Here is a 25,470-nt window from a genome sequence, read left to right as displayed (position 1 = left end):
CATTTCAGGGGGTGGGGGAACCAGGAGAATGGAGAAACACATCAATAAGGCCTCCAGGGTTTTGTTGACAGGACAAAGCAAGATGATTCTTTCCCACCAACCTGTAATTTCAGTCTCACAACACTGTCTGCATTTGGCCAGGGAAAGTTAAATGCCAGGCATCCTCGCACACAAAAAAGTGTTTTACCCGTTGGTTGCAGAGAAGTCCTCTCTTTTGGCAGCTTGAATTGGACATGTCCCAGCTCACACTCTTTTTGGTCATTATCTCTGAGCATTGCAGCGTTACAGGTTCCCACAATAACAAGACCCAAGAGTCTGATTAATTTTCCCCATGATCCTCTTCCACCCAGGCTACGATTTTCCCCTCCCAACCAGGAATGATGTCATCATCATGGAACACCTATAAAAGGGCAGAGAGAGAATCAGGTCACTTCCGGAGGATGGACACCGCTTTGTTACATCTGAGTGGCACGAGAGATGGAGGAATTAAACCAAATAATAAAAATAACTGGCACTTACATAGCACGTTAAGTTCCCAACATGCTTTAAAAACAACAGTATGGCTGCCTATTCCTCCCCCATAGAGAAAAAACAAGGATTATTATCCCCATTTTTCTGACAGGCAAAGTGAGATACAGAGAGGGGTCATGATTTGCCCAAGGTCACACAGGGAGGCAGTATCAGAGCCAGGATTAAAGCTTGGGAACTCCAGTGCTCAGAACATTAGACCATCTCTGGAGAAACTGGCACTGATGTGTCTTAACAAAAGTTTTTTGGGGGAAGGGCATCATTTAGGGTTACTGTGGGGAGAAGGAAGTGTTTTTTTCTGTGACTGTTTTTTTCTGTGGGTCAACGGCCCCTGATAGAAAAAAGGTTCCCCACCCCGTTTTAGAGGTATGACTTGGAATCTGCATCTCCCAAATGGTGCGGTCATAGGAAGTGTCCCTGGGAGCAGCTGGCACAGTGAAGGAGGGACCCTGCAAATCACCATCCACCACTTGTGCACCTTTGTGATCACACTAAAGTCAGTGCTCTGGCTGGGACTGAAGATGTCCCTTTTTGGCTCCTTATTTGGGGGCTGTCATCCCTTAAACTGTAGCTCTGTAGCAAGTTAGAGATTTCGCTCACATGGAAAGTGAATGGGTCAGAAATTTCCAGGCTGTTGCTGGTGCTGTGACACCACACACAAACTTAGATTATGAGAGAGCTGCTACTAAAGAGGACAAACATACCTCTTCCTTGACTGTGCCAAATTCTGGATCTAGGGCTTTGAAATGGTACCGGTGGGTTCCTTCCCGATCGATAGCTGCCTTGAAGTCCTTCAGAGTCACCTCACCTAACCTGCAAAACAGGAGTTAAGAGCTATCCTCGCTGGCAGATTCTGCCATGGGATTGAGATCAAGTGCTTGGACACAGCTTGTAATAGGGCACACTGAACACTAGCACCAGCATGGATACCATGTGGCACAATGGACAGCAGCACACTGAGGTGAGCCAGAGTGCCTGGAAAATACCTGGTACAACCCAAAGCATCTGATCACAGATAGAATAGTGTCTGTTATTTACTGAAAACAAATCCAAACCAACTCTTTCATGTTTCTTTTTTGCACTGACTGCGATAGCTGCTATTTCAGATGGAGAGTCTTGCACTAAATGGTTTGTGTTGTGCTGGAGTAAATCTGGCTGCTGCCCACTCATAAAACCAGAGATCAATCTTCTGGGGCTTTAAATAAATAAGCTAATTATATATGCATCAGCTGGGAAATCCGGTCAGGCCTAAAGTGAAAAATACACATATCGTGGGTCTGCTTTCTTGTCACCACTTCCTCTTTGCAATGAAATACAGTCAAAAGCCGGATTTAAGGGATGGAGAGCATGTTTTGGTGGGTAGAAGTACCATGGATTAAGATCAGTGCTTTCAGTGAACCAAACTCTATTAGTGTGGCAAAGCCAGGTCTCACCTCTTTGGTATATTGACCATGAAAGGTGTGAGTGAGCGATCAGTGAAGTAGAGCACTTTGGTGCAGGCACTGCTGCTCATAGTGGGTGTGCTGTGAGAATGAGGCAATTCTGCAAAGAGAGAAACACAAAGTACTGTCACTGCAGCCAAGGGAGAGCACAGTTTTCTTTCCCACCCTGTTCCCCTAGAGGCATTCTCAGCATCATTTCAGCACAGGAGTAGAGACCCAGAGATGGGAAAGACCTATTAGATGATTAAGTCCATCCCCCCACAAGGGCAGGATCTTGCCCTCTTACAGGAAGACAATGCACTGCAAGGTGAGTATTACAATGTTAGCCTGAAGGGCCACCCTACTGCCACCCTAGGGGATGATGACACACAGCCCAATGCACACAGTGCATACACCACACCACCTGCACTACAGATATTTTGCCTGCTGTCTTTGTAGTGACTGGAGAATTCCAGCCCATTCTAGGAGAATCATCCCATGAGTGACACCCCTTCTAGCAGCTCAGTATAAGGGATTATCATTCTGCTTGTCTTCACTGACAGAAAAGGGGGAGCAATAATTGACTGACACCTACAGGACAAGAGGTCATGTCGGCTCAGCCCTACTAACTCAGAAAGGCACAACAGACCCAGTCACCTGCCCTTCTGCCCATATTACATAGACTAGGGAGGTGTCTGTGCACGTGGTGGGTTTCTCTTTGTTAATATGTGCATCTCTCTTTCTGACTGCACCATTACCCTCCCCATTCCTGCAATACAGGTGTGTCTATGCCAAAGGCCTAGGCAGGGGAAGGTTTACACAGTGAGACCCTCTCTGGTTTTTGACCTTCACAACGTGTACACAAAGAAAGTGAACTGCAGATCTGGACATCAATCATAAGGGCTTTCTGGCTTAATGAATCTAGAGCCATCACTTTGAGCTCTTTACACCCAAGCAGATCTGGGTTTGTGGTCCACTAGAGCCTGAATAAATTGACTGCTGCAGTGGAGGGGAAGGTGCCTGCAGGGGCTTTGGGAGGTGGCGGGTGAGGCATGTTTTGCATGCATTAGGCTGGTGACATGGAGGCTGCCGCACAAATTGCAGCTTTAGAAAAAAGAGAAAAGGCAGCCTAGGTGACTTCTCAGCAGAACCCACGTCGGGCTCTTCCTCCAGATACTAAGTGTCCTTAATTCCTTTGCTAACATCTCCCTAAAGTCCTCCTGGTGCTGAGCACTGCAATGTAGTTAAAAAGTGGGGCTCTCTATTTGTCCTCAACACCAACGGGCCGACTCCTCACTGCCACTTTTGAGAATTCAGTCTATACAAACCAATGGATTTCTCAGGTTATAGTTACAACCGACCCCAGAAAAGCAGTTCCCATGATGGAGAGGAAAGTATCGCTGCTCTCAAGTCAGGCAAATGCAGTGAGGGGAAATCCTGCGCTACGGTGTACACATTAAACCCCGGCCTAAGGGATGGTACTCATGGCCACTAGGTGGTGCAAGCACCCAACGCAGCCAACAATAATCCTTAAGGGGTCTGAGAGAACATGGCATTTCCCCCTGAATCCAAGGAGTAATTACTATTATTTATATTGTGGTAGTGCCCAGGGATTCCAGTCAGGATCAAGCTCCTATTCTGCCTACCCACAGCCCCTTGCACTGAAGCTTAGTCTATGAAGCAAATGGCCCAGGAGAAATGCTACAGCAATGAGCAATGGAGTGAGAGGCCAGCCTGTTCTGCTTCCCAGGAGGGACACTGTGCAGTGGACTCTGTCCAGGAAACCTCTGAGCCGTGAAGCCAGTTTTTGGAGCGATAGAGCTGAAATGCACTCACTGGAGTTGGGAGGCCAGGAGTCTCGATACTCATTCGCTGCTCGGCTTGCGGGCGACTTCCCTTGAACCTACGGGGAAAGCCAAGAGAGCGAGGACAAAGGGTCAGTTCCCAGGGCCTCCAGTGGTGCAAGCAAACTGACCAGGGAAGGAAAATGTCATGAAACAGTTTAAGAGGATCTTCTTCTTACACACACACACACACACACACACACACACACACACACACACACACACACACACACACACACACACACACACACACACACACACACACTAGCAACCAGACCTACCCAGACACACACAACCAGATCTACACCCAAGACTCCCCCCAACACGGACACACAGAGACCCCCAATACATACAGATTTTCACCCAGACCTCTGCTGCAGGATATGGCATTTAAATGTAACCAACGTGAATGACTATTTTCTCCCAAGATACTAGGAGCTCAGATTTCCCACAGCCCAGAGATGCAAAGTGCCACCATCTACAACCCCTACTGAGGGTCAGCATGGCCTGTAGGGATGGACAGCCCTTAGAGAACAACAGTCAGAGCATAGACTCTGGAGTCAGGTTCGCCTGGACTTTGAATGTCATTGTTAACTTTTTCACTCTGCCACACTTTTTGCAGACATGAAATAGACCCCAACGAAGAAACAACAGATGGGTTGGACTGATTAAAACCGCTAACACGGCCCTGCTTCCAGACAGAGACAAACTAACCCTGTGTAGTTATAAGGCCAGCAAGTGTCTGCTTCCAAATATCACCGTCAGGCCTAATGGGCAGCACAACAGAGCCCAGGCAGCAGCAATGACAGCCCATGGTGGCTTAGTAACAGCTCTTTGCCCACTCTGCAAATGTTAACCAATTAATCCTCACAGCCCCCAGTGGGAGGGAAGAGGTGAAGTGACTTACCTAAGGTCACACAGCAAGTCAGTGACAGAACCAGGAACAGAACCCAAGAGTCCTGACTTACAGGCCCCTGTTCCAACTACTTGAGTAGATCAGTGGCTCTCAACCTTTCCTGACTACTGTACCCCTTTGAGGAGTCTGATTTGTCTTGTGTCCCCCCAAGTTTCACCTCACTTAAAAACTACTTGCCTACAAAATCAGACATAAAAACAACAAAGTGTCACAGCACACTAGTACTGAAAAATTGCGTACGTTCTCATGTTTAGTATACAATTAAAACATAAATAAATTGGAATATAAATATTGTACTTACATTTCAGTCTTTAGTATATAGAGCAATATAAACAAGTCATTGTCTGTATGAAATTTTAGTTTCTACTGACTTTGCTAGTGCTTTTTCTGTAGCCTGTTGTAAAACTAGGCAAATATCTAGATGAGTTGATGCACCCCCTGGAAGACCTCTGGGTACCCCCAGGGGTACGCATACCCCTGGTTGAGAACCACTGGACTAGATGACTGCTTCTCAGTAATATAAGAGGCACATCTTAGCATTAGGCCTCCAGTGAGAGGCAGTGAGAGCAGAGATGTGAGGTACAGTAATGAAGCATCATTTGCTACACCCCATAGGTTCCCCCAGGGCTGGCTGGGATCCTTAGGGACCCTCCATCTGCCACAATCTAGGCTTCTTTAGGATTCAGTGAGCAGAGTGACCACATGATCAGCACACTGCAGGGAGAGATGTGAGGGGATGGAGCACTGCACTCCCTGGTTGCTAGCTCTGGTCAGTAAGAGGAGGTGGAGGTATGGAGCCAAGCCCAGTGGGGAATGTTTACCCTTCTCTCTTGCCTCTTCTGCGTCTCCATGCGGTGCAATCTCTCCATCAGGCTGGAGATGCCTTGTTCCAGGCTGTCGATGGTGTGGTGCTGCGGGTCGTGGCCACTGAAACTGTTCCGCAAGCTGCGGAGGGCATCACGCACCAACTGCAGGTCGTTCGTCTGCCCAAGAGACCAGGAGAAGTCAGCCAATGCAGGGATTCAGAGCCTCACTGTAACCTCCCTCCCTCCGGGAGCTGCACTTTTCCCAGGCCCAAGGGACTCTCAGGGGCCTGCACTTTCCCTTACAGGCTGGCAGCTGCCGAGGGAAGGATCATAGGGTTTGAAGGGACCTCAGGAGGGCATCTAGTCCAACCCCCTGCTCAAAGCAGGACCAATCCCCAACTAAATCATCCCAGCCAGGGCTTTGTCAAACCGGGCCTTAAAAACTGCTAAGGAAGGAGATTCCACCACCTCCCTAGGGAACCCGTTCCAGATGCTGACTGGAGTCCTGAGCTGGCTCCGGCTAAGCAGCAGGGTACCTACCACTCTGTGGGCTGTGGGAGCAGCTCCTTTTCCTGCTGTCTGGAGGAAGCCGTTGCTCTGAGTGCTGTGATTGCTGTAGCCCATCACCTGTTGCAAGGAGAAGACACTTTAACAGAGGGTACAGCAAGTTTCTGAACTTCCTGGAAGAAGATTCCAAGGTGCCAACTTCAGATTTGTGAGAGGGCAGGGAAAGCAACTGCACCAACAATACAGCCCCATTGCCACCAGCATTCTGCAAGGTACATACATTCACTACAGAACCCACACACCCCTGGAACCTAGGCAAGTGTAAGGATTCTCATTTTGCAGATGGGGAAACTGAGGCAGAGATGGGCAGTGACTTGCCACAACGTCACGGAGGGAGTCAGTGTCAGGGCTGGAATTAGAACCCAGGAATTCCTGTTTCCCCATCCTGTGCTCAGACCACTGGACTTCACCCCTTGTCAGGTTGATGGAGGAAGTTGAATAGGTCTGAACTTTCCCAGAAGACCTGCAGCAGAGAGCAGCCCCTCCCAGAAGTCCAGCTGTGATGTTCCATGGAGCCTGGCCTCTCTGGGACAGAGGGGGCGCCCAGGGGAGCTTGGCACTGGACTCTAGCTGCACATTACATAATGTCAGGCAGAGAACTGCATTCCAAGAGCCTGATGTCTTCCAAGTACTAATGCGCCACTCACCTCTTCTGTCTCTCTCTTCATGCACTGAGCCAGCAGGGCCTCCTTGTGCTCCAGCTCCCGCTCCAAATCTGCCTGCAAAGGGAACAGACAAGTCAGTATGAACTGAGCTGACCAGACTGGCGCCAGCTTCTCAAGAGCAGGGCATGTTGGTGGGCTCTGTACCTGCTGGTAGCTGGCCTCGGAGAGCTGACGGAGCATTTCGTCTAGCTTGGCCTGGTGCTGCTGTAAGTGCCGATCCTTCTGGCCCAGCTCCTTCTGCAACCCAGAGGGATTGGGGGCATCAGTGTATGAGCAGGTGATGAAGGCTCATCTTCACCTTCCTCAGGAGCAGGGAAGGGTTAAAGCTGGCACAGCCTATCTGCCTTAAACCCCATGTTCTAACTGTACTTTAAGGACTTGTTTGAAAGGGTCAGTCAGGCCCCCACTGCCCTGGGCTACAGACACGCCACAGGCTCAGCACTGAGGCCAGCAGCACAGCTGACCTATAGGCCCTGGATTCATGTAAGGCCCTGAGGATAATTTAATGACACAGATGCGATGGGCGGTAGGTTTGTGGGTGAGCGTGGTGCACTCAAGTGCACACGGCTGATGCCAAAGTAACCCGATGATCACTGTGAAAAACACTGGGCTATGGCACAGTCCTTCTTAACCTGAGCAGCCATATTCCAAAGGACGTCACAGAGATCTCTTGTTATTGCTATTTATTCACAGTGACAATCCACAGGGGTGACAGAGCACGAAGCACAGAGAGGGCAGGAGCCCTACAGGAAGAATGTTTCCAGGGCTCTCCCAATCTCCACGTGGCTGGGCTGGGAGAGTCTCTTACTTTGTATTCTCCCAGGAGTCTGTTCCTCTCTTCAACCTTCCTCTGCAGATCAACCTGCAGAAACAAGAGGTTTGTATCTCAGGAGATCCAGTGCATCCATCGACACAGTCCTCTCCTCACCCTTGTGTGATAAAGGCTGCTGTGGGGCGTATGTGCACAGAGTAACACAGCCTGAGGTGAGCAGCAATGAAGTTACATGCACAGATTCGGGGCAGTAAGCTGTTCCCCTGGATATGGCAAATGCGCTGGCCCCTCCTTCACCGCTGCTGCCTCCTCAATGCTGATTCTACACACACATGCTCTGTCTGCCAAACGTCACTTGCCTTTAACACGTGGAACAGAGATGAAGGGAACACTGCAGTTTTAGCCCAGTTATAATGAAAATATAATGCAAAGCTTTCCTCCGTTTCCACCAATGAGGAGGGCCTTTGGAGGATGGGGGAGAAGAAGAGGGACCCCCATAAGCGGAGGGAGGAGCAGGAGATTCCAGTGAGTCTGACTATAGGCCACTGGGCTTCCACTGCACTGTTTCCTCTGCATAGCCCAGTGATCACTGCTCCATCTATCCCACGGCTCATGGATCTACACAGTGCCCACCAGCCCCACACTGTGACCGCGGGGCACTCTGCCCTGTAGTCTCAGACCCTGCAATCCCCAGCCACCCTCCCCAATACCTGCGACACTGTCTGAGTTAGCAGCACAAATGACTCACATTCTGGTTGTGCAATTCCTCCTTGTCCATATTTGCTCTCAGCAGCTCCTGCTTTAGCTGAAGAACTGAAGCGTCTTGCTGAGCCAACCTCTGCTGCAATGCATCCTGGGAAAATACACGTATTACCGTTAACCCAGTGCCACTGGTGTGCATGGAGCAGGCAGGTGCCCTGCCATGAGGAGCTGATGGTCTAAATTTGATAGATAACACAGTGAAAATGACAACAAGCCCAGGGGAAAGAGAGGGACATGCAGAGTGCCAGACTGTGGCCCATGGACAAGGGTGAACCCCGGCACCCACAGCACGAGATGTGAAGGCATCTGCCTGAACCAGCTCTCAGGCCTTACACTGTGATGCTGCCTGCTGCTGAATTCTCTGCCTTTAGCTAGCTGTCAAAATCACTGAGGAATTTCTGGGCTTCTGTTGGAACTTCCTGCTCAGGCATGGGGTGGCCAACCTTCCCCAAGGGGGAGAAGCAGCTGTGTGTTTGGAGGCTCTTTTGGTGGCACAGAGCCAGTGACCCCCGTCTATTGCCTGCACCACCCACGGGGGAGAAACAGGCAAACATCAGTCAAGGGAGCAAGGCCTCAGATGTGAAAAATTCAAGCTTTCCAGTGAGGCATAGCAGTGTTGGGCAACTCCTCTTTGAATGTGTCTCTGGGGAGCCAGGATCCATGCCTGAATCAGGGCTCACCCTTGCACTTTTCCATTCATATTACTGTGAAGCAAACAGCTCCACCTTGGACAGCAGTGTGCTTCCTCCACAACACAGGGTGACAGACGGCTCTCAAAATATCTCGAGCTCAGGAGCAGATTGTTAAACGCCTGTACTCCAGAGGGAGGTGCTGGGCAAACAGAAACACAAACAGCCAAACAACTGCCCCAGCTAAGGAGGGCATCTGCACATGCCATGATTCCCTCTCTGCTGCTAGGAATAAACCAACCCACCACACTAAAGTGTTTATTCCCAGGATAACAGTGCTAACAGGCCATGAGAACCACCATACACATACCCTGTTCCACCCATCCCTTTGGGAAACTCAGGCCCAAAGAAGCAATGTGATTTGGCTAAGGTCACAAAGACAGTGAAAGAGTCAGGAATAGAACCCAGCTGTCCAAACTCCCAGTTCCCTGCTCTGACCATATTCACTTCCGAGTGCCAGGAACAGAACCCAGGAGAAGAGCCACAAAAATGATTAAGGATTAGAAAATGTACCTTATAGTGATAGACTGAAGGAGCTCAATCTATTTAGCTTAACAAAGAGAAGGTTAAGGGGTGATCTGATTACAGTCTATAAATATCTACATGGGGAACAGATATTTAATAATGTGATCTTTAATCTAGCAGAGAAAGGTATAACACAATCCAACGGATGGAAGCTGAAGTTAGACAAATTTAGAGCTTGTCTCCACTTACCGGTGTTCCCTTCTGGCCTTGGAATCTATAAAGCTGTGAGCCCTGACTGCCACTTCCCCGCTCTATCAGGCCCTACTCCATTCCTTGGGGTAAACTGAGAGGTATCATGTTGCCCCTGACCCCTCTGATAGGCTCCCAAGGGTTACTGTTAACTATTTCATTAATTCTCTCTCTTCTCACCTTTATTCCTTGTAGGTTTCGCGCTTCTTGTTTGTATTTCAGTAGCTCCTTCTGTAAATCCAACACAATTTGTTTAAATGGTCGTTTCACGTCATCCCAGAAATAGCTCCATCCCTCCCAACACCTGGTCTCAGGAGACCCTCTGAAATAAAACAAACCTCACCTTCTCCCACAGACCAAAAAACATGTCAGACCAGGACCCGTTTTAAAGAGTTTACAAACCCAGCGATAGAAATCACTCTTTCTCCATGAAACACCTTCTGAGCAGCTGTAGCTCTCCTAAACTCTTTATATTAAATTGCAGAGCTAAAGCTTGCGAATCCACCAAATCTACCCTTTGGAGCAATGCAGAGCACTTTACTTCCAGCGTTAGTGCTGGGCCACTGCCAACTTCAGCGCAGAGCACAAGACAGGCTTGACAGGAGGGTTTTTCTAAGCTGCTTTTATCTTCCACATGAAAGCTTGTTTACACCCAGACATGGCTAGAAATTTAACAATTGTCCTGGATAAAGGTTTCTAAATGCAGCACGATATGCATCTCTCGAGAAAGGCTCCAGCTTCAAGAATGTGCAGAGAAGTCTATTCAGGGCTGGACTTAATTCAAATAATTGTTTGGTGTTTTGTTTTAAAGGAGAGCTGCATTGACAGCATTATTTAGAGGCAAACTGGATGAAAAGGGGGCATTTCCCCAGATTCTACCCTACGCTAGCTTACAACACAGATGATCATGAAACTACTCATGCATGAGTAATAATAATACTTATAAAGCACCTCCCATGTGAGAATCTCAAAGCACTTTCCAAATTCAGTTCACTCATTCTCACGGCCCATGTGGGAGGCAATTATTAATCCATTTTAAAAACTGAGGCATAGAGAAGTGCAGTGACTTAACCAAGTTCACATCGCATGACAGCAGCAGAGCTGCTGACTCCCAGTCATCCATGTGCAACTACATTTCCTCCCTCTGCTTAAATTGGAGAGCTACATAGTGCACATAGAGAAGGAGCCCCCAAGATCCCAATCCCAATAACCATTCTGTCTTTATCTGTCCTCTTCTAACCTTTAGGTCCTGATTTTCGTCCATGCTCTGGTCCAGACGACTTCGGATTATGACCTGAATGCAAATGCACTGCAGTTATTACCCATCCTCTGTCTGAACAGTGCACAAAATTGACTGAAACTAGATTTTAAGGGAAAAGAACATGCTCACCAGCTGCTCTTCTGGACAGGCTCCATGTTCACAAAGGACAAATGATCCCTCCTGCTCGTCCTCAGGTAATGACCCATTGAGCAGCAATGCCTGGGCAACAGCAAAGGCAAAAAGAATCCCCACTCAGGTGATTTCTTGGAAAGCCACAAGGAGAAACTCAATCCCATCTCCACAGCTTTAGCCAGCAGCATTTCACAGCAATCTAGACCCAAACAGCCTCTAAACAATTTTCTCTATCATGTCTGCTGACATCTTACTGCACAGAAAAGGGGGCTTGTTTTGAAACAAGCATAAGACATCAGAATGTCCCCAAGAAAGGATCCTCAGCAGAGAAGTCTGTTGGTGACAGGCGTACGCAACTCCCATCAAGGTGAAGGGGAATTCTGCACCAAACTAAGGTATCAACTCAGCCCTTTTTATGAGCAATGTTTGCACTGGGTTTTAATCTGAGCTGCATAAAATCACCCTTTACAGACAGACAGCATATACAAAAACTGAAGGAAAGAAGCTGAAAGTTAGGCAGAGATTTGCAGCAAGAAGGTTTTTTTCAGACTAGTCTGGAACGTGTCCAAGGCATCAATAAAAATTTAATTTAAAAAACAAACTAGTCTCTCAGTCAATGGACATTCTAATTTCAAAGATATTGGAAGGAGGGGATGTCTGGATTGAACAAGTACAGCAATGCCTGGGTGTGTTTTTTAGGAACATTTCCCACTCTTAAGACCTGCTAAGTAGTCTCTGTTCACACTGGAACCATGGCTGACAATGGCATTCAGCAGCAGATCCCCCCTGAGCTGGTACTGAAAGCACTTAAAATGTGAGGGTAACTGGGACACCTCTGTTTTCAATACCCTTTCAGAAAGCACTACAGAGACTTGAGGGACCACTGCCAGCAACAGGTCACTGTCCTCGTGTAGACTGACCTGGGCCACACGTTTACTGCTGGGACTCAGAAGCAGGATATTTCAAGAGCCAATTAGTTTATGCTGGAGAGTAGCATAGAGGTAGATAGGCCAGCAATACAAGGCAGAACTGGGAGGCTGATGAGAGTTAGCACAGAGGATGCTAGGACAGTGGCATCCCTTCCTTTCAGATAGTTTTCTATTTGAGTTCTACTCCAATCTCATTGCTGCCAATTAAATATCTCATTTGCAGGGATGTTCCATCTTGGACCCAGAAATGCTAAGGCTGAAGGGTCGAGTCCGATTTTCTCACCGGAGAGACGCAAACCTTGCTGAATGCCAAACAGACAGCCATTTGTATTCATTTAATGCAAATCTTCCTGGGGAAACGCTTCTCTGAGTGCAGTCCCAAAGTTTGCCCAGCAGGACATCTAGGCAGGAGTCACACAGGAACACCGAAAGCTGCACAGGGTCTCAGAATTTCAGTCAAACCCTTGTGATCCAGAGGCTTTTAAATATTGAGCAAGAAGGGAAAATCAATGAATCAAATCCAATTTCTTGGACAGCTGTGTCAGCTGCCTCCTCCTGCTTCTGAGGAGTGAGGGGGGCAGCATGCCAGCTGCTTTCCCTTGCTCCCGAGGTGTGTTGGGGGGGGCAATGCCAGTCTCCCCAGTGCTGCCTTCCTCTGCTCCCAGAGGGTGCATTATGCAAGCAGATTGTACCAACCATCTATTTTCTTTTGGAATCTTTTGTGTCCCTTGCCCATTGTCAGCTGGGAGCACGCCTGTGTGCTGCTCTCACAATGCGGGCTTTGTTTACTTGTACATAAATATTTACAATTCAAAATAAGTGCGGTTCCCAGCACAAACAGAAAGGGGTATTCCTGGGAGAGTTCAGGGTCTTTGCCATATGGAGCAGGGAGTCTGCTCGCTGAGCAGAGTCACACAAAGGCACAGAGGCAAGGGTCATTTGGTCAGGGAAGGACTAGAGCAGGGCAGCTAGAACAAGGTCCGATAGAGAAAATTGATTCAAATGATCATTAGGGAAAGTGCCAAATTTTACAGCCCAACCAGTCTTACTAAAAGGAGACAGATCTGATTCTTTATCTCTCTTGATCAGTTCTATGAATCTCTACTGATTTTCCTGCATTCCCTTGTCTCTTTGCATTACTTCCAATCACAAATCACACAAAGCCTGTTTTATTCGCCTTGGCTGCTAACAAAAACCATGGGATGCCAAGCGTCTTGGCAAGGAATGGGAGTCCCAGCACATGGGAAAAAGCTGTTGCATCTTGCTACTTTGGGCGGTAACATACATGTTTTTCCTGGTGACAGCACATTCAAGTGTTACCATGTAATCAGGGTATAGGGCACCCACCTAATGAATCCAATAAAATACTGGACTGTAACCAAAAGACATTGACAGGGGAGATGATCATTTACTAAACCCAGACTTTTCAGCACCCGCTGAAGGAGATCCCTTTCTGGGTGCTCACAACGTGCCCTCTGCGCTTTCCCAGTCTGTCCCAGTCACCATTATTGTAACCAATGATGGTGCTCACTAGACTTAAGTCTCTTCATTACTATATGCACAGTCAGCCCCTCTAAGGGCATGCACTGGAAATGAATAAAACCTGCATCCTTGCACCAGCATCACACACACTTCCATGCACTGCCTCAGCCTCTTCCACCCTCACACCAGCCTCTCGTCACATCTTCCCCACAGAAGAGACAGCCTGGGAAACCAGGTAAAAATTATGCTTTTTGAGAGTCTAGAATTAAAAGAAAATTGTCCAAACTGACTGACACTATCTAAAAATATCTCTCTGAACTACGTCTGGGAGCTTGGAAAGGCCATTCTTTGCTTCCTATCACCTTATTCAAAAGCCCTGCAAAGAGGGAAAGATGGACAGCAACAAAGCACAAGCCAGTGAAGATAAGAGAAAGAAAACCCACACTAGTGCTGGGGCAGGAAGTGCGGGGGGTGCAAGAGCAAAGCATGATTAGCATCAGGCTTAAGGAGCCATATCTTAAACTGCTGTGATGAGTCCTTTCTGTTGTCTATCAAGGTACTTCCCTATCCCCATCAGCATAATATCCTTACAACACCCCATGAGGTAGGGAAGGATTATTATACAACCGATGAGCACATTGAGGGATTAAGTGATTTGCCCAAGATCATCCAAGGAGTCTGTGGCAGAGCCTGGAACTGAACCCAGATTTCCTGAGTCCCAGGCCACAGGAGTAGTCTCTCTCTCAGCTAGAGCTCAATGGGAAACAAGAGTATGACGGGAAGATAAGAGAAATGCTGGCTGAAAAGCAAAGCGAATACCTGCAGGCCTGAAATCATCTTCTTTGCTTCCTCCATTTCCTTTTCTAAATGGTCTTGTTGTTCCAGCAGCTGCTCCTCCCAGGAGGTCTCTAGGTATGTCCCAGAGCTTCCGGCCTGCCACTCTGGGAGAAATGGAGAGTCTGTCTCTTCTGCAAGAGGAAAAAGCTACATGAAATACAGCTGAACAACAACAGAGGAGTTCTGAAAAGCGAGGCACAGCATACAGAGGTCTCCAGCTCTCTGCACTTGATTCTCAGTGGCAGGAACTGGAATCTCTTCCAGCTGATGTCAAGGTAACAGCTAGGTGAAGCATCTTCCCCCAACTTGGGGATTTATGCCTCATTCACCCTGCAAAAGAAACATTACCTTCCCTGTGTGTGCATGACCTGAATCCTTCATCTTCATTAGCACTGATGTACAAGGTCTCCTGGTGTTAGAGAGTCCTAGGCAAGTTGAAGAGGAGGATGCAGTGTGAGGGTGTTTATATCTCCCTGTTGGAGCTGAAGGAAAGGATGAAGGGGAGTGGGAAGGGGGGATCTCTCAGTGTTGCAGGAGGCACCCCCTCCCTGGCTACTCCAATAAGCACTAATAGACCGATCTAAAGCCCACTAAAGTCAATGCAAAGACCACACTGACTTTAACGAACTTTAGATCAGGCCCTAAACACCTGTGATCGAGATTTTCCATTGTTTCGGTATTTCTTGCTATTAAGATACTCCGCGACTGGTTGCTAAGCCATGGGTGAAAACCCTGGAGGGCAAAGCCAGAGTTCTTGAAGCCCTGCCAGGTTTTGCTCCACATACTGAAGCATTATAGGTGCTGGCAGGGAGAGCATGCCACTTTTAACTGAATGAATGTCTCGCTCCAGTTGCTGTGCTTGGGGAGCGAAATGCACGTTCACTATGAGCCTCTGTGTTCCATTCCTGAATAAGCCAAGGTTTTCCAGGCAGAACCCTGTTTACCAATTTATTCAAGGCCTGGTTCTGTCAAACTTACTCATGCTGAATAGTAATTTACTCCACGAATTTAATGGGGCTACTTGGGGAGCCAGTTCCTGTTCAGCAAAAGGTTGGCACAATTGGTATTTTATACACATAGTAATTTGCTGTGTAAGACCTTTTCCAATAGAGACATTTGTAATGAGTCAGTTCATTATTCCTGCCTGATCTATCTACTCATACCTTTCATTGCTGTGGTACCTAGGCACTAGTCTCCTGCTACATGTCCTCAAAAATATCTGAGCAAGAATTAAAGCAAATTTCAGAACGCTCTTAGCCCCTGTTTTACAGATTAATAAACATTTGAATCAAAGCCTGATCCCAAAATGCCTGTCCTTGCTTTTCTGACTTTTTGCATTTATATTCAGTATCATCACTGCTGCTCATCACTGGCCTTGATTTTAGATCAAGAGATCAATGGGATATTTTTTAAAGAGAAGAACATAAAAATATTTTATAAACTCTGCAACCTTTTGTAATCTCCATAAGACAAGATGGTCTGTGCTGGCTAATGCCACAGCTCTGGAGGCTGCAGAGATTTAGACATTGTACCCAAGGTGTGATACTAAACTTGGGGATAAACATCCTAGTGGAGCACATCATTGCAGAGTTGTGACTGATCACTGCAGGCAGCTACTACAGTCTCTAGCCAAGTGACAAAGATATTCCACTGTGCAAAATGTGGATGGGCATGCTGATGTTGAAAACACCAGTGAAACGTTACAGCCTACCAAATATTTCAACCTCACAAATATTTTACAATCAAATATTGTAGACTAAAGAGTAGTAAACAGGGGGCTTTATTGGCTGGGGTGACAAAGCATTTCATTAGAGAGACTCCCTGTGATTCAGCCTGGGGATGGAAGCTGATCTGAAAGCACTGTTTCTACACTACGTTCATGAGAGGAAAATGATGTCAGAAACTTCATCAAAAACCTTTCCTTTACACTCTGTGGACTGTTAATAGATTTAAAACAGAAACTAACCCAGCAGCAGGACATTTTGGCTAATTCTTTTTGCTCACTTGAAATGAAACAAAAATCAGGTTTATCGCTGGGAGGGGTGGAGGGAGTCATGGTAAAAAGTCAATGGTGTGTCAGTAAAACCAGGCAATAAGTGTACAACACTCCCCAGCCTTGCAAAGTGCCACTGCAAGTTAGTCAGGTGATTTTGTGCAGCTGTAGCATAAATCCAGAACCCCATTACACAGACTCAGCTCCAGCCTCCAAGTTCAAACAGACTCAATCTTTCTGTGGGATTGGACTTTTCTTCACAACATCTTGAAGTAAGGACAAAGCAACCACCATATACTGTAACTAATAAATGACACTGAACTCCATCCGTTCTCTAAGGCTTTTAATTTTTGAAGCATGCTAGTGAGTCTCCTGGACTTTGCCAAACAGTGGCACAACCTTAGCACTACTAAACAGTGAGCTTGGGGATTTAATTTTATACGAACTGATGTATCAGCTCACAACATTCTACACTCATACGGTCTCTGGGAATCCATCCAGCAAGTCTCTGCCATAGCTCTCACGTGGGAAGTCCTGGAAGTGGGAAAGATGAAATGCATCATCTGTGCTCTACCTGTTTTGGTTTCTGTTTCTTCAGCTCCGATGATCACAAAGTCTGCCTTCTCCTCTGACTGGGTTGCAATGGACTCGCTCTTTGTGCTGTGTATGGGACTGGGTGATGTGAGACTGCAGAGGAGAAGAGGAGATACAATTATTTCCAGTGTGAGCTGCAAACATAGCAGGGGGAAAAGAGCAGCTTCATCTTTGTCTAAAATAAAAAGCTAATATGCAAGAAGTCTGGTTACGCTGAGCGCTGCCCACATGCCAATGAATTCATTAGCAGGCCAGACAGTGCCTGTAACTTTTCAGGCCAGTAGCTGACTGAAGTGCTGCAGCAGTAATTAGTCTTTTCATTTTTCCTGTAGCTTAAGAAGATGTAAATAGGAGAGGCAACCACTGCAGGATTAACACAGATCCCAAAGTCAGGGAGCTAATTCTAGACTATCCTTCAGACTGCAGTTCTGCTTACAACATAATGTAATGCAAGGCTTAGCCTACAGTTGCAAACTGCTACCAAAAGTCATTCACAGTATCCCAGCTCTCTTGATTTCTCACCTGTATTTAAAGGGACAATTACAGTATGGGGAACCAACCTAGAATTCCCATGCTAAGGAGCCCTCGGGAACACAAAGACACCAACACATGATCTAGCTTTAAATGAGAAAGCTTCTTGAAAGCAGCCACATATTTCTACAACAATCTCAGCTGGTTGTGAGGTCCAGACTCTCAAGCTCTTTCAGACGTTCTTCCCATATCCATCACCGGGACAACAGCAAAGGCATCCAAAGCTCAGTGATCCATTTAATGTGCCCCCAAAGTCTCCAGGAACTAATCCTTGCAAGTGCAAGGAGGAGTTAATGTTTCATTCTCCTCAAGACAGACACAAAAGCCAGAGAGAATAAAAAGAAAACATGGTGAAAGTAACAGAATAGATTTAGAGAAATAAAATGCACTTCTATAGCTTGCCTTCCCAATCTTCCCAGCACTTCTGATATAGGTCCCCCAGCTCAGGAACATACACATCTCTCTAATAAAATCAGAGAATTTTAGAAATTAGAGAGGAAATGACCTGTTAGCAGCTCCCATATAGTCCACTCCCAGGAGCCACCCCCAAGAGACTGTTCCTAGTCTATTTTCCAGGCGTTTGACTAATCTAGTTTTAAATGATTCAACTAAGTCAGCTTCCACTGCAGTAAAAGAACAAATGAGTGTGAGTCACTAAGTGAAGAGAGAGTAACCATTTTGGACTAGATACAAAAAGCAGCAGCAGTATTTGCTCAGACCCTGTTGCTCATACAGTGTATGTCTACCTTGAAAAGAAACACCCTCAGCACACAGTCTCGGGTATAGCCACACTGCAATAAAAGACCTGCAGCTGGCCCAAGTCAGCTGACTCAAGCTAGTGGAATTTGGGCTGCAGGGCTATAAAATTGCAGTTTAGACATTTGGGCTCGGGCTGGAGCCCAGGCTCTGGGACCCTCCCCACTCCTGGGTTCCCAGAGCCGGGGTTCCAGCCCAAGCCCCAATATCTACACTGTAATTTTATAGCTTGGCAGCCCAAGCCCCGTGAACCCGAGTCAGCTGACTTGGGCCAACCATGGCTCTGTGCCACGGGTCTTTTATCACAGTGGAGCTGTACCCTCAGAGCCCAGGTTAATTGACTCAGGCTCACGGGGTTCAGGCTGCAGGGCTAAAAATTGCAGTGTAGACATTCCCACTCGGGCTGGAGCTTGGGCTCCAAGACCCTCCCCCCTTGCCAGTTTCAGAGCCCAGGCTCCAGTGCTATTTTTAGCCCCACACCCTGAGCCATGCAAGCCCAAATCTATTGACCCAGGCTCTGAGACTAGGCATTGCAGGTTTTTCTTTGCAGTGTAGACATACCCACAGTGTGCAGATTTGCTAAAGGTTGTTGGATGTGCCCAAAGCTTTACCTTAAAGAAAGCGAATCCCAATGCAGCGTTCCCTAACAGATGATGTTTAAAACTGAAATCATTGCCCAGGGGCCCAGGAATGTGATGTTTGTGTTCTGAGGAGATAATCGATTATTAAAGACAAATGATCAAACTTTAAATCAGCACAGATACACAGAAAGTCACAGAGACAGACTGACTGACCTAACACACCCAGGAACATTGCATGGGATTTGCCGTCCTTTAAGTTACAGTCACTAATGTTCCCTCTGCACCTGTTCACCTCAGACCCCTGGGGAGCCATCAGCCCTATGTAATCATTGAGAGGTGTATTTGTGGGTTGTCTCCCCACAAGCAGGAAAACCATGAGGAAGCAGCCCAAGAAAACAAGATCAACCTTTGGTGCATGTGAGGAAGGCTACCTAGGCATACAGGGGAAAGATCAACCTAGAGGGCCAGAAGGCAAAAGGCACATTTGGCAGAGGGTGCTCTAGGGAGGTGCAGGATATGGGACGTGTGGGCCATGTGGCAGGGAACAGGACACAACACAGGGAAGTTACATTTCTCCCCAATCTGCTCTTTTCAGAACTAGATCCACTGCCCAAGGAGAACATTTTGTGATAGATTTGGGGGTTAACGCAACTGAGACAGGTTCAGATATTTCACACCACATCTACAACAGGATTTTAATATAATCCTTTAGGTTTTCTTACAGACACAGCTCCATCTCCAGGCAGTTTCCCTGCACATGACAGAAACATGGCCATTTGGGCAGGAACACATTTACATGCACGCTGATTCCTCCTGAAGCAGCAGCACAGGCCAAAGGTCACCCCTATTTATCATTCTGCCAACTGGTTAAAGCTGGCCAAATTCCCATGGTTTTTCATATCAATTCCCAAAATTATTCGAGTAAGAGATATCCAAAGACGCATTCAAATTTGATTTCTTATTTAAAAGGATACATAACTATTCATCATTGAAGCATGCAGAAATGAGTGCTGGGAAATTAAATCAATTGAGGCAGGATTTATGTCACAGGAAAACACTCTGTATTATTCCTTCTAGCATTGCTTGGTTTCTTAGCTAAAATCCTTGCCTAGTCAAATCCCTGGATTATCAATGCTTTGGGATCTTGCACGCAATCAGGGCTTATGGAAACAGTTTCAGTAACAAGCCTGAATTCCCTGGAGATTTTAATAAAGACCCCGACCCTGCTGTTTCAAATGACAATGACAACAATCGCTCACCATTTGACCTGCTTCCCTCCCATGATCCCACTTTAACCTTTTGCCTCACAGAGTCCGTTTCCCGTGGAGCCTCAGGAATCCGCAGGTCCTGGCTGCAGACATGCCTTGTCCATTCACAGGCTTGGAATTTGATGCCGAGGATGCCAGTTCCTGTCAAACTAACGAAGAAATATTTGCCAGTCGGACTTCCTCGCGTGAGCTGAGAGACTCACAGCAAAAAGGTTCAGGGTCTTTGCAAGGAGATGTTTGGTGATAAATCGGCAGCCCACACACACACACGGATTTGATTACAGAGTCAGAATATTCTGCAGTCCAGGTTTTGATTCTGCTGGTTTTCCTTGCAGGTTATTTGTCTCTTGCTGCTGCATTTTGGTCCACCGTATGCCCTGGTTGTTTTCATCATGAGAATCTCGGCCTGGATTGCAAGTTGCGTTTCTCATCCCATTCTCCCTACTTCAGCTATACAGCTCCTGCTGCAGAGACCCAGGATTCAGTGAGGGAAAAGTGCTCTGTTAAGAGTAGGCTCTTTGCTCCACCAGTCTCTAAGCAGTGTGCAGCATTTCCCAGTCCTATGAGTAGCTTCCTTCCTCGCTATCTCCAGCTCCCTCTCCCTCTGGCTGTCACAGTGTGCAAGGCAGAGTCTATTCTCTGAGAAGATGTCTAGCTCAGGGTGGGGGAGGGAAGGTCGTTGGGAGGGAAAGGGAAGGGAGGGATTTTGGCAAGTTCCCCATGAATAATTTCTGTTGTCTCTTCTTATCATAACATTCCTTCCTGGAAATTCTGATATCAAGAACATGTGCGTGCCCCATAGGAAATAAATCCAGAAATGTGCTGATATTAGGCTGGGACACTGCACTGGAACTGTGCAATGGGATGAGATGGGAAGGGGTAGTGTTGTGATTACAAAAATATAGTCAGTTCGTTAATAAGAAATGTGGTTTGTTCTTGCCAGGCAACTCTGGGTATCCCATGCTCCAACTGGCTTATTCCCTTCTCCGAATAGGGAAGAGAAAGCGAGCATCTTATTTTCCTCTGGAGTTTCCATCCAGGAGACTGGTGCCACCACATCCCAGGAGATGTCACCTGCAGTCAGGGGTGCAGGCTTCTCCTTGCTTCTTCTGAGACTGCTCACAGTTTTTCAAAATAATTTATTTTAAAACTAAAGAGACTGACAGTGAAGAGCCCCAGGGTATAAATATGCAGCATGTCACCAAAGCAATAAGATGAAATGGGGTGACATTCAGTGTCAGAATGAGTACAAGGAAGACAGACTGATAATAACAATAATGCTCTGCCTGTCTCTAACACCTTCCGCCTGAGGATCTCAAAGTGCTTTACAAACACAGATGAGTTCAGCAACACACCCCTTGTGAGGCAAGTCAGAATCATTCTCTTGTTTAGAGATGGGGAAACAGACACAAAAAGGGGACATGAGTTGCCCAAGGTCACACAGTGAGTCAGTGTCACAGGCAGAAAAACAACTCTGATCTCATGAGCCTCAGTCCCCTGATCTAACTAGTTGACCACATACCCTTCCAGACCCAAAAGAGAACCCAGGAATCCTGACAACCAGTCTCCATGCTCTAGACAATACTGCCTATACTCAAATTTGCTCGGGAATGAATGTAGGCAGGGCTTATTCTCAACAAAATGGAATCCTGACTATAGGCCACATGGCAGATTCACATTGAGTAGCATCTTACTCCATTTGAAGTCCTACTGAAGTCAACAAGACTATTCACAGAGTTATGAGGAAGGGTATCACCTTAAGTGACCGTCAGGAGCGGGAGGGTGAATTGGGAGGAGGGGCCAAGGGGAAGATGTATATAGGAGGATGGCCAAAGGGTAGGGGTAACAAGTACATCCCTTGCTCCTTCTTGTGGCTCCTCAGTGAGGGGATTAATTGCTAATGAGTTTGACAGGTTCTCTCTTCCATCTCATCTTTTTTACCAAACAGCCCCGCCAGGTCCTAGGTCATATGTGATGGCTCCTGGAAACCCTCATGTAAATTAAGCAATGCAAAATCCCTCATGGACATACACAATCCCTCATGGAGGTAGCTTACTGGGTGAAGGAGCAGAGCAGAGGACCTGCCCCCTGCCTCAGGTGGGATCCAGGAACTGGGAGAATCAGAAAAGGCAGAACTCGGTCATAAGAGTCAAGACCCATCACAGTAGAGCCCCAAGCTCCAGTAACAGAATATTAGTATCTCTTGAGGTGATTCATAAATTAGCAACAATACCAGGCCAACATGAAACTTCCTCCTGAACATTCACATATAGCTAAGTCTGCACCATGCCTATTATCTAACACCCTTTTCTCATAGATCTGTGATTCTAAATGAAACATACCGAGTTTGGCTACTGTCAATTTTTCTCTCCTCAGGCACCAGCCTCTGCCTGGTGTCTTATCACAGGAACAACATCCTCCCGATTTCTGATGGGGCTTGATATGAATAAATCTTTCCTCACTTGGCAGTTACTGTTGCAATTAAACAGCCAACCTCTGTGTCAGCAATCGCTGTGCCTTTGGCTAGCGGCATCAGATACCCTTTTCTACAATAGCCATAATCTGCTCCCCCCCTTGAACACATAAAACAAGTTCTATTTCTGGCACTGCTGGAGGATACACAAAACAGCCCTCAGCCTGGCAGCCTGGATCCGTTCCCCAGCGGGGCCTTGCATGCAAAACTCAATAGCATTTCCATGTTTGCTCTCCTTTGCAGCCCACAAAAGCTATGTGGTTTTGCCCTTTGACAACACTGACAGAACCCTGCCCCCTAACTCCCTCTCAGCCTGTCTTTTGTTTCTCACTGCTGATGCACATAGCACAGTCTCTGTCCAACATCTTTGTATGTACAAAGCCAGGGAACAATTCCACAGTAATGGACAAAGAATATTCCATTCTCAAGACGTTATGATTGAAATCTAATTATACATCACAGCATATTCCCAGCTTCAATTAAAAAGTGTTTTAGCTCCAGCTTGATACAATCTCTGATAATTTCCTGTTGAGTTGTCAGTAGCTCTGTCTGCATCTCAGTAGTGCAGGATTAGTAGAACTCTAGGAAATATACACACCAGGTAACCTGTAAACTCTTTGGGCTCCCTCTACCACTGATCCGTATGCACAGCTGTGTAGGGAGCAAGGCAGAGAAAACAGAACCCAAAAGAGCCCTGGGCACTTTAGAGATCTTTAACTCAACCAGAGAAAAGTGATTATTAAAGACAGTAACCAATGTGAAGAGTCTTACTTTTGAAGGTACAGACTGTGCCATTGGCACTCAATGCTGACCTGATGTACCCTCTACTATTCCAGCCCTGCCCCCCATCAGCTGATGCAGCTCAAATTTTATCCACAGCACCCCCTGCCATTCCAGCCCTGGTCCCCAAAACAGATCAGACAATGCACCCCAAACGTGATCCACAGCATCCCCTGCCATTCCAGCCCTGGTCCCCCAAAATAGACCAGCCAATGCACCCCAAACCTGATCCACAGCACCCCCTGCCATTCCAGCCCTGGTCCCCCAAAACAGATCAGACAATGCACCCCAAACGTGATCCACAGCACCCCCTGCCATTCCAGTCCTGGCCCCCCAAAATAGACCAGCCAATGCACCTCAAACCTGATCCACAGCACCCCCTGCCATTCCAGCCATGGGCCCCCAAGGAGATCAGCTTATGCACCTCAGTACTGATCCACAGCACCCCCTGTTATTCTACTCCGACATAATTTCAAAAGTTCCAGACAAACATTTTATTAACAAAGCAATGATTTTAGTTCAAAAGCAGCACAATTAATTTTATGTTTTTATCTTCAATTCTGTAAAATTCCCTCTTCTGATCATATAGGTTGTTCAGGAAAATATTTGCTGATTTTATATAATATACAAGCTACTCAGTGACATCACTTTCTGTCAGCAATGATAATAAATATCATCTTACACTTGGTGAACTCCTTGCACTATGAAAAAACCCAAAGCACTTTGCAAAGTATACATACAGGTATTATTTCACTCCTCATGGAAATGCAGCCACTGTGGGGCATTCCACAGCTATTTAGCAGTGCACAACAATGCTACACAATAGGACATGATGTGAAAAATACTGTTGCCAATTCAAACTACAGAGAGAATGGAAAAAGGTGAAATGTATTTACCTAAACTGGTATCTGCCCCGAATCGAAGGGGTCAACACTCTTCAACTCTTGTGAAAAATACTGTGAAATCTTTAACAAGCACATGTGGTCAGGACCATGGTTTTATTTCTCATCTGATAAGTAGCACCTCCAGCAGCACAATATCCTCTAGCACCGCATTGGGGAAGTGAGTCAGTATTGACTCAGAGAGAAAAACCACCCCATACCAAACTGATCTATCTTAGATATTTATACGGCACATGTCATGTGGGCATCTAACCATCAAAATTCTGAAGAAGCAAAAGGGTCCAGAACCATCGTGTTTCTTCTCACTCTTCACCTGGGTCCTAAGGGGTTGGATTCTCAGGCACGCTAAGGCCACTTTGTGTGGGGCAGGTAGGCCACTTTGTGCTATGGAGGTGCAAAGTAGCCTTAAAGTGGCCAGAGAAGTGCAGCGGAGAAATCTCCCTGTACCAGGGATACTCTCTGCTGGTGGAGATCTGGCAGAAGAAAATCCATCACCTCATGTGTCAGCCATCCCCCAAACCCCAACATAAAGTGTATCCTCCAGCAGTGCCACAAATAGAACTTGTTCTATGTGTTCAAGGGCGGGGCATGGATAGGACAGGAAAGAAGGGGATGTAATGGAGCGGAGCTCCACGATGCCCAATCCTCCACTGGCATAAGGTCCCTGACTCACCTTACATCAGTGGTGTAAGTCAGGGCTGCACGTGTGCACCCCTGACTTGCACTGGGGCCAGACAGCTGTGAAGCAAGGAGCTAAACAAGTTCCTTGCAGTCCCCTCCTCCACCACATTCAAATGGAGCTCAAAAGGAGCAGAGACTCAAGCTTAGGGGGAGAAGAGGGAATTTACATGTTCAAAGAGATATATCTTTACTTTCAAGCCTTATTAGTGGGGAAAGACTCTGTCCAAAATGTATATCCCTATACTCTGACCTAAACACAGCCAGGCTTGGTCAGATCTCTCCTACCAGTGGCAAGGTTCTACCCCCAGCTCCTCATTGGCTACCTAGTTTCTGTGCAGTGTAGTTGCCATAGAAGGTCCTGGCCTGTGGGTGTGTGGGTCTCTGACACAGCCAGGTCCCATTCTATTAAGGGCTCCATAGACTAGGGCTAGGGCTTTGACATCTGCTCTGGAGCAACTGGGAGTCAGTGGAGCATGTGAAGAACCAAAGGGATGTGTTCTCCCAGCACTTGCTGCTGAGGCTCACTGCTGTGAGTGGCACCCACTTCAGCCTTCACGTGTGTTCAGCCCCAGGTAAAACATGCTGT

General features: G+C 47.0%; 1 protein-coding gene across 2 annotated transcripts in view; it reads right to left on the bottom strand.

The window, feature by feature from the left end:
• Positions 1-319: 319 nt before the first annotated feature.
• Positions 320-25,470, bottom strand: part of DIXDC1 (DIX domain containing 1) — a 51,627-nt gene continuing 26,476 nt past the window's right edge. Inside the window, exons 1-16 of one of the 2 annotated variants that reach the window (XM_065417165.1) lie at positions 20,040-20,062; positions 16,893-17,005; positions 14,308-14,456; positions 11,075-11,164; positions 10,925-10,978; positions 9,865-9,915; positions 8,268-8,372; positions 7,556-7,609; positions 6,892-6,984; positions 6,730-6,801; positions 6,056-6,142; positions 5,531-5,692; positions 3,786-3,852; positions 1,962-2,070; positions 1,233-1,341; positions 320-400 (exon numbers count right to left, since the gene is read on the bottom strand). In XM_065417165.1, coding sequence (XP_065273237.1) covers positions 320-400; positions 1,233-1,341; positions 1,962-2,070; positions 3,786-3,852; positions 5,531-5,692; positions 6,056-6,142; positions 6,730-6,801; positions 6,892-6,984; positions 7,556-7,609; positions 8,268-8,372; positions 9,865-9,915; positions 10,925-10,978; positions 11,075-11,164; positions 14,308-14,456; positions 16,893-17,005; positions 20,040-20,062 — 1,419 coding nt within the window. Of the gene's footprint in view, positions 401-1,232; positions 1,342-1,961; positions 2,071-3,785; positions 3,853-5,530; positions 5,693-6,055; positions 6,143-6,729; positions 6,802-6,891; positions 6,985-7,555; positions 7,610-8,267; positions 8,373-9,864; positions 9,916-10,924; positions 10,979-11,074; positions 11,165-14,307; positions 14,457-16,892; positions 17,006-20,039; positions 20,063-25,470 lie in introns of those variants that run through there. The other variant, XM_065417164.1, reaches the window with a different exon arrangement.

Source organism: Emys orbicularis, chromosome 15 (genome assembly GCF_028017835.1).
Source record: "Emys orbicularis isolate rEmyOrb1 chromosome 15, rEmyOrb1.hap1, whole genome shotgun sequence".
Lineage (NCBI taxonomy): Eukaryota > Metazoa > Chordata > Testudines > Emydidae > Emys > Emys orbicularis.
Note: the sequence above shows the minus strand (reverse complement) of the source record. Positions and strands in the feature narration are given on the sequence as shown.